The sequence below is a fragment of the Helicoverpa armigera genome, chromosome 9 (genome assembly GCF_030705265.1).
Source record: "Helicoverpa armigera isolate CAAS_96S chromosome 9, ASM3070526v1, whole genome shotgun sequence".
NCBI classification, from domain to species: domain Eukaryota; kingdom Metazoa; phylum Arthropoda; class Insecta; order Lepidoptera; family Noctuidae; genus Helicoverpa; species Helicoverpa armigera.
This window is the reverse complement of record NC_087128.1, coordinates 40,623-50,581: the sequence shown is the minus strand read 5'-3', so window position 1 is coordinate 50,581 and position 9,959 is coordinate 40,623. Positions and strand designations below refer to the sequence as shown.

The window sequence follows — 9,959 nt, the reverse complement described above, 5'->3', positions numbered from 1 at the left end:
GTTGGAAAATTGCCCTTGATCCACTTGATCCATACTTCGAGAAACACAATACATAATCTATACATATAATAAATCTGTAAAAAAACTTTGTCTGTACATTGAATATAATAAAAAAATAATAATTGAGTGGGATTTAGAAACAGTAATAGAGCATAAATCCAAAAAAAAAATTATGTCTGTTTGTCTGTATGTCTGTTTGTTTGTACACGCAAATCTTCGGAACTACTGGACGGATTTCAATGATTTTTTCTTTGTTGTATCGGTATTAAGTCTGGGCAACATATAGGCTATAATTTATCTTCGAAACTTGAAGACCTGATGCAGAACTGCAACAGGCCAACAAAACTTTAAGAGATACAAATATGGTGCCATGGCAAAAATTGTTCCACGTGATCAGCATTTTTGGCTGAGAGAATAAATTTGAAGATCTGGAACACCTGATGTGGTACCCCAAGAGCCCCGCTACTCTGTAGCATATACGGGTATGACGTTTTAGCAAAAGTTGTTCAATCTAATAAGCACTCTCTATTGACTTATAAAAATCGAAGATCCCAACACCTGATGCGGAACTTTAAGAGCCCAGCTACACGATAGCATACATAGGAATACCGTTTTAGCAATAGTTGTTCAATCTGATGAGCACTCTCTGTTGATTTATAAAAATCGACAGCCAAGGATGGTTAATGACAGCTGGGACCTACAGTTTAACGTCTCCTCCAAAAACCGATCATTGGTGTCCAAAATATACTAAGAAAGTACATACGAACTAAGAAAAGGCCACTTGCCAGACCTGGAATCGAAGTCACGCGCTCATACTTGAGAGATTGGTTCTCTAAACACTAGGTCACCACTACTTTGTAATCTAAGGGTCCATTCAGAAAGACCACTTAAATGCGGACTAATTAGAATCACTACTTTTATCCCTATGGTCACGCCTATTGCGCTTTAGTTCTTAGCGTTTTGTTTAGTCTGGTGTGCTTTTGCCGTTGACGTACAAAAATTAAATATATGGAACGATTTATGATCGCTGGCATAAGGGACAAGATCCGCGTACGAAGTCGCGGGCAGAAGCTAGTATACAAATATGTGTTCAGTTCGTCGCAGAGATGTGTTGTACGCCAGAGGCGACCGAGTCGGTCGCAATGAAACAAGTACTGTTTGGTGTTATCGTTTATTGCGCGTTGGTAGGTGTGGGAGCGGGCGCGGCTAGGGCGGGCGGCGCTCGGTGGCGGCGTCGGCCGTGGCCTCGTAGCGGCGGGTTGGCCCAGGGTCGTAGCCCAGCACCGACAGCATGGGCGCCAGCTCCGCCATGTCGGCGCGCACGTCGGCCGGGATCTGCCCCACCCACTTGTCCAGCGCGTCCAGGTTCACCGGCCGCACCACCTGGTCCGACGAGCGCTCCACACTGCAACACGCACACGGTCACACAGCCGCCACACGCCGCCGACAAGCGGGGACCTACCTAACTCTGTACTGCTGTTCCGACTGCTCCGGCCAGTATCACTGCGTTACGAATGTTTTTAACCGACTTCCCAAAAGGAGGAGGTACTCAATTCGGCCGGTATGTTTTTTTTTGTATACTTTGTATTTATGTTGACAAAATAAAATTGACAAACATAGAGTTCCCACAAAGCGGACGAAGCAGCTGGTGTCCAATTAAATACAATATATGTATACTACCTATATATGTTATGGCTAAAGCCCGAAACTAGTTAAGCCGGCATAGTATTCAATATGAAATGGCTTGTCGCTGTTTGTTGATGTTTTACCTACTAACATTCGATAAGCGGCGTGATACAGACTGAATTTAAACCACGGCAGCTATTCTCGAGCCTAAGGAGATCAGCTGAAGGACATTGTTGAGCGCAAAGGTTTGCACAGACAGGTGTATTCTATATTCGAATACATTACGACACAACTGGAGAGAGATCAGGAGCAGGATCGACATTTAGAGACACGAGTGTTTCAATCACCAATTTCTAGACTCCGGTCTTTATTAAAATCCACAATAGAATTTGGGGCCGAGCCGAGAATCGAACCCGGGTTGGCTTGCGTCGGAGCGTCGGCGCTAAGCGTTAAGATGTAAAGTTACTTGGAGAGCGCGACGCCGTTGGGCTGGTTGATGTAGCGCTCGTGGTGCAGCACGGCGTCGTGCCACGGCAGCTGCAGGAAGGCCAGCACGCGGCGCAGCGTGGCGCGCGGCCGCAGCACCAGCGCCTCGTAGCGCACCACCAGGCACTTGTCCGGGCCCATCGTCTTGCACTGCTGGTACATCAGCTCCACCGCGTGGTTCCACTTGGTCAGGCACTGCCGGTAGCTCGTCAGGTCGAATCCCGTGATCGTCACCTGCGCACGCATCACGTCGCATTACCGCTCAGTCTCTAATTCATCTGGCGCGACCTAAGCAATCTCTGACGCTATAGCTGGTTTCCCGTGGGAAAACAACGATAATTGTACATTAACTATATAATAAATACACTACTCACAGTTTGGGGATATCTTTTTATAGTTGATTTTCTCAAGTGATTTCCAAGAAGCTGTATTACCGAGGAAAATTATAGTACAGCAATTTGTAGGACCAAGTATCTAATTTTCAGATGGATGAATCCGTAACTTGTTTAGAATGGTAACTTTTTGTGACAGCTAATGGATTTCAGGGACTTTCCGGAATACCTTAAGGTTAAAAAATAACTACCATATCCGTCAATGTGCGTTTCGGTAACCTTTTTAATGTTAACTACGGAACTAGGAAGCCATCGTTTGACCATGTCAATTGTTCCGTCCGACCGCAGATAATCTCAGGGCCCGTTAGCACTAGGGAGTTCTGGTACCAATACGTATACGAGTATCAATCACGCACGCCGACCATGTGCTAAAAATATTGTATTAGGGTAGTGTAGTGTAGAAATTGGGGAGTGCACTCCCACTCCCACCACGTGTGAAGACGCAATTTAACCATATTTTCAAATATTTTTTAATTAGTCTACATATTTTTAATCTTAAATTATACTTCAATTTTAGTAATAAGTATAGATTTAATAATACTAAACGGGGTAATAAGAATAAGATGATAATATGTACTGCAAACCTCTCCAACTTCTTTATGCTGTGTAGGGCACAGCCGGGTCCACATTGTTTCTAATATATTGTTTCAACTTTATAAAAATACCACCTATATAACATATCATCATTCTCCGAGCCTTGTTCCCAACTATGTTGGGGTCGGTTTCCGGTCTAACCGGATTCAGCTGAGTACCAGTGCTTTACAAGAAGCGACTGCCTATCTGACCTCCTCAACCCAGTTACCCGGGCGACCCAATACCCTTTGGTTAGGCTGGTGTCAGACTTACTTACTTCTGACTACCCGTAACGACTCTCGAGGATGTTCAATGACAGCCGGGACCTACTGTTTAACGTGCCATCCGAAACACAGTCATTGGTGTCTAAGATATACTTAGAAAGTACATACAAACTTAAAAAGTTGTATTGGTACTTGCCTGACCTGGAATCGAACCCGCGCCCTCAGACTTGAGAGGTTGGTTCTTTACCCACTAGGCCACCACCTAAGTAACATATGGAACGCAAATAAAGAATTGAGTATCCATGCGGCGGTATGGGCTATAATACTCTGGAAACTACGGAACCCTATACTGAACGTGGCCCGACACGCTCTTGGCCGGTTTTACAAATTAGTAAACCAATTTGCTATTTTATTTTATTATTGCAAACAAAAATGCTCATCATACAAATGTTGATCTAACGGGAATTAAACCCGGAACCATTAGCTCGGCATGAGAGCTCGGCTAAGGTGAAAAAAACTGCATTTTTTTTCTTTCGTTAGCTCTTGTACGATTATTCCAAAACTAAAGATTTAAAATACTTGAGCCTACAATTTGCTGATTTTCGCTGAAGAAAATCCACCATGAAAAACTATACCTGTGAGTAGTGTACGTTTGTACCTCAAGCAAGCATTTAATTACTGTTTTAATTTTACTTGTAGGTACTTGCAATCATTTTAATAGGTACGTGAAATGAGTTTGCACATCGATTAAAAATAACACTATAATTTTAATTGGTAGGTACAGTCAGCGGCACATAACTTGACTAAAAAATACTAAGGATAACTTTGCGCACTTAGTGCCTTTGTGTGCTTGTCGTTATTTTATGATAGTTTTCATAATGATTCTTGCCAAGTTACGTGCCGGGAGCATGTACAACATGGTTATTAAATGCCTATCGTAGATTACTTTCTATTTTGTGTAGGAAACATTAACTCCTCTGTGTTGCGTGTCTTTTTGCCTAAGTGCCAAAGTTATATTTTGAAAAGCCGAAGAGGCCGGATTACATCGGGCAGCCTGCAAACGCAGGTGGTCATGAGGCTGCTCGATGCTGTTGTTCTCATCGACATTGCGCGTAGCGCTGTATGTCAACCCTCGCCGGAACGTGTCTCGTGCAGTCTATCGTGGATATGTATCTTTAGCGGAGGACATCGTGAAGTACGTGTATTGGATAACATACCTTGCGAGTGATGATAGAGTGCACTGTAGCGCGGCCGTCGCGCACCATGAACAAGAACTTAGCGTTAGGGAACAGTTCCAGCACGTAGGTGCCCATCTTGAGCACGAGCGGATCCTTGTTGCAGAGCCGCGGCGCCGTGTCCCCGTGCCTCACGATCACTTCCAAGCAAAAGGCGGCGATGGCGTTGTCCAGCACCGCTTTAGAGACACCCGCCTGCTCCAGGCGCACGCTCTCCTTCTGCGAGCGCATCCAGTGCTGGCGCATCTGCAGAATGCGCGGCACCACTCGCGTCTCCTGTCCGCAGCGCACGTCGGGGTGCGCGTCCAGCATGGCGCGCATCAGCGTGGTGCCGAGCGCGGCACGCCGCCGATGAAGATGAGCGGCAGCTCGCGGCCCTCCACCGGCTCGTCCAGCTCGCGCCGGCGCTGCGCCCTCGCGGGCCGCGCGCCGCCGCGCCACAGCCACACCAGCAGCGCGCCCGCCAGCAGCGCCGCCGCCACGCGCCAGCGAGCGCCGCGCCCCATCTCTAGCCGCCGCCTGAGCCTGCGACCACACACACATCACAATAGCAGCGCGGGACCCTCCACTGCACTAGGAGTGTGCTCGCCAACATCGCGCGCGTTGCTCGGTAGCGGATGGTGAAGGTGGGGAGGGGTATAGTCACATGCTCGTATTTGTGCTCAGAATTTAGTTGCGGCCGAGTTTTACGACGTCTGTACGAGACAGTTTGTTTACGGTAGATTAAACTATGATGTTGTGAATGTTGTAATGTGATTAGTAAGCATTAGCAATCGCATTTTATTTTTAAAGTCGCATTCGGAACCTTGCGATGTTGAATGTTTAATGATTATAATATGGCAATATTAACAAACAGGCAACATTAGAGAAAAATCTTCCTCCTCATCTTAATTTACAATATCTGAACAAATTCTATTCATTTCTGATTTTCCTCGTCGCGATCACTTCGTTTTAAAAATTTAGCGTATGCGTATATTACACAATATGAACTTTTTATTAATTTTTATTTCGCGGGAAGTCCAATATCGTTATTTCGATTTAAAAATAATATTAATTTTCTTTTTATAAGGGGCTTAGGTCTCTTTATAACACCTTGCATATGTTTCATCACTGTTGGACAGTGTTGAAAAAAGTGGGCCCAAAATGCAAGTGGTAAGTACTTTAAAACCAAAAACTGAATATTCGTATTCGCGAATGTCGATAGCATGCGATGCACATGCATGATTGAACATGCGATTGCAGTTGCAAAGTCCAAAAGTTGCGTTCGTTACATCCCTACTATGAAGCTCACTACAAACAAAAGGGTACAACAGCAGACAAGGAAAAATCATATTGTTCCATAGTGATATAGATGATAGGGTATAACATGTGACTCTGAAAATAGCCCTTTTCTAATGTTATCGTTTTTACTAAAAAAGCGCCGCACTCATAGCACAGGAGCGTAGTGATATTTTTCTTCAAGAATGGCGATAAGACTCTCTCGAAGAACTATAGACCCATATCACTGCTGAACCATGTCTACAAACTGTTTCCGAAAGTCGTACGAATCGTCTTTCAGAGAGAAACTGGAGGATTTGAGTAAAATGCTCGATGATCAACAGTCTCCCAGCGAGTAGGTCTTAAAATGAATAAGGATAAGACGATGGTCAGGTCTTGCCTCCAAGTACCTAATCTTGTTAAAGTGGGAGACTGCACGCTCGCAGCTGTTGACCAGTACATGTACCTATGACAAACGGTTCAGCTAGGTAATTCCAACTTCGAGAAGGAGTTCAATCGGCGAATCTATCTCGGCACGTCATCGTTCGGGAAGCTACGTCTCCAATTAATTTATGACCAATGTGTGTTGCCAGTACAACCACGCTACGTGTCTTGTGAGAAACCTCATAGTCACTCAAAGAGCAAGGGAGAGCGCTGCGCTAGGATTTTGTCTGCGAGATCGAATCAGAAGTGAGGAGATTCGCAATCCGTTAGTTCTCGACCGTAAGGGTGCTTACATAAAAAAAACAGGTTTCCGGTACAGACAAATCTGTACGGGTAGGTTCGATCAGCGCAGGTATAATATTTCAATATAATCCCTATTCACTCACTTATAAAGAAACAGGTTGTAACTTATCGGTGCCGACTACCTGGACCGTACCATACGGGTTTAATTTTGATTGTCTAGGACAGATTCACCTGTTTCTTTATACGAGTCAACACTGTAGCGATCGGTACTGATCTGTACAGATTGGTCTGTACCGGAAACCTGTGTCTTTCTTTATGTAAGCACCCTAAGACCCGGAAGACGCAGCGTGAGCAGGCGCCCCGCCCCGCTACATGGATGGACGATCTGGTCGAGATAGCCGGGAAGCAGTGGACGCGGTTTGCTGAAGATTGAGCATAGTGGTAAACTTGTTTGTTCAATGATTTTATTCTCAAAAAAGACGGAAGTCTTTTACATGAGAACAATAGTAGTAGATCATCATCATCTGATGATGATCTACATCATCTGCCTAGCCTTTTCCCAACTATGTTGGGGTCGGCTTCCAGTCTAACCGGATGCAGCTGAGTACCAGGGTTTTACAAGAAGCGACTGCCCTATCTGACCTCCTCAACCCAGTTACCTGGGCAACCCGATACCCCTTGGTAAGACTGGTTGTCAGAATTTCTGGCTTCTGACTACCCGTAACGACTACCAAAGATGTACCAATAGTAGTAGATAATTAATATAAAAAAGATAAGGATAAATTTATTTGTCAAAAACAATTTACATCAAGTTCGGCTATATTGCTTATTGAGTGTTACATTCATTTAAGAGATTCAAAGAATTTGGGCTCGCCCTTTACTGTTTTTTTTATTAAATATTGGGACAACTGATTCTTGAACGCCATTTAATAATGACGGAAACTCGGGGGAGGCCTTTGTCCAGCAGTGTACATACGTCATTTGGCAATTTTTTTTGCGATGGCAAAAATCATCAAATGACCCCTCCCGCTGTGGATTAGCAGCGGTGAGGGAGTGTCAGACTTTTACTGACTAAAAATCCATCGTGTTCCTTCGTAGGCCATTTATATACCAGGGTCGCGGTAACTCTTTCGAACAATCCCGCAGCCCTGGCGGGCCTTGGCCCTGTCGGGCCCCACAGAACGTTATTCGGCTGAAACAACGATCATAGCCAAAAACATTGCCAACCCTTGCAAACATGTCATAACATTGAAAATTGAAAACAAGTCAAGATAGACTATTTATAAAATAGAGCGGCTAATGAGCCACTATTAACTATTATAATATTAACTATTTTTAGGGTTCCGGACCCAAAGGATAAAACGGACAGAGGAGCGAAAACCCTCTTGTTTTCGCTCCTCTGTCCGTCCGTCCGTCCGTCTGTCACCATGAACTGTATCTCATGAACCGTGATAGTTAGAGAGCTGAAATTTTCACAGATAACAACAAATACTGAAAAGTAGAATTAAATAAATATTTTGCAGGGCAACATTTTTGATCGTTTTATAAATAATGGTACGGAACCCTTCGTGCGCAAGACCGACTCGCACTTGGCCGGTTTTTTTTTTTTTATTTCATTCGCAAAGTTATACAACCTACACACATTTATCTAATTTTTATAGTAGTACCTACAGTATTGGCTTTGAAATGCATATTAAATGTATATTACTTGGAGCTCCTAAACTATGTAGGTTAGATACCTAGATACAAGTCCTTTTTCTCATCTTAGAATGTTATCATCTCCCGAGCCTTTTCCCAACTATGTTGGGGTCGGCTTCCAGTCTAACTAGACACTAGATTAAAATTATAAAGACTTGATAATTGGCCTAAACTTTCCCAATATTATTTTCAAATATCTTACATTTCATATTACAGTTGAGCTCAAAGATTTTCAATCTTGAGCTGTTTTGGTACTCTTGGTACTCTCGCTTACACTCAGGATTCAAAGTTTGGAACCACTCGCAGCACTTGAGATTTTAGAATTACAAAAAGCATTACATTCCTACAAAAGAAAATGGCAGCTTGTATTACGTTTATGAATTCTTTTCATGGCTATGTTCACTTCCTGATTATGGTGGTTATTGTCACGAGTCCAGTGTGTTTGGTCCCATACAAAATTTTATGATTTTCCTTGTCGCTGTCAGTTCATATGAGGTAAAAATGTAGCATATTATTATGTATGTGTAATTTACCTAATGTATGTTTTTGCTGCTAACAATTTATTTCTAGGGTTTAAAATTGATATAGTCAATTGATTCTTTATAAGTGGCCATTTTACCCCCTGTCAGCTTTTGGGTACTTTTCTAACACTCTGTATATGTTTTTCTTTCACCATAATGTAATGGTGAAGGCACCACAAAGCTGCATTATTTTAATCCCTAAGGACAATGATTGAATTGCTATGAACCCTAGACAGCATTAACAGCTAGTGATGATTTTGGTATGTCTATTCCCTTGGTGTACCTACTTCAAAACCTAAAAAATGCATTTTTATTTTGAACTCGAACATTTCTGGCATCTAGTCTTACATGTACAGGATACAATTGGAATCTGAAATGGGACGAACAATATAGTATCTTCTATCGAAACAATCTAGTAACTATTTTTGAGTTTTCTTAAAATATTATCATATTACTAGACACTCACTGTATTTCTCAAGAGGTATACTGCATCCTATCACCATCTTCAAGCCACTAATACAAGCATGCATTCAAATAATCTCTCCTTTGTAGTTCTGGATTGCAATAACAATCATTGTTTTGGGGCACAATCACATAATATGTAAAATTACAAGGTCATATTCCGCAAATTTGAAATTTCAATACAGTATCAAGAGGTTGGGGCTTGAGCTTCAATAAACTAGCTATAAATTACAATATTAACTTACGATTGTTTCTAGCAGTTCCTGTTATGATTTTAAACAGATCCTGGAACAATTTATAGATAACTTTGTTTTGTAGCATTACACCAAGTTCATTTGTGTGCCACATAGTTCATTATGTGAATTATGAACACACAGAATTATTCAAACGATTTTTGCTTGAAGAAAAACTACTGATGATGCTAAAATGTAAGTAGGTACTGAACAATCGTAAAACGCCGTTATCGAAACGTGTTTATCGCATGTACAGGCACGAAATATTATGAGACATTTACCGCTTACTATAAACATACCTAAATATGAACAGTCTAATAAGAGATTGTGGGAAAACTAAATATTTTAATATGTGCAACCAGTAGGTTACGCTAAAATAGCGTAGTAAATAATTTTAATATAAGTTGGGCCCGTGTTATGATGTGATATGAAAAACATTGTTTTTACTTACCTGTATTATGAATAAGTGGTGTTAAGCTTTTTACTCACCTACATCAATGTGAGATTAAAAACAGTTTAACTAACTTCTTTCGTGCCAACACATCTGTTTGCACATAATATAAAT

The 9,959-nt window shown here is 42.4% G+C and overlaps 1 protein-coding gene across 1 annotated transcript; it reads right to left on the bottom strand.

The window, feature by feature from the left end:
• Nucleotides 1-1,157: 1,157 nt before the first annotated feature.
• On the bottom strand, nucleotides 1,158-9,361 carry Tpst (Tyrosylprotein sulfotransferase). The gene is given in 6 exon segments (XM_064036329.1): nucleotides 1,158-1,272; nucleotides 1,275-1,405; nucleotides 2,093-2,346; nucleotides 4,519-4,871; nucleotides 4,874-5,061; nucleotides 8,381-9,361. Coding segments are annotated over 6 exon segments (1,029 nt in total). The 5' UTR covers nucleotides 8,383-9,361; the 3' UTR covers nucleotides 1,158-1,171.
• Nucleotides 9,362-9,959: the final 598 nt, after the last annotated feature.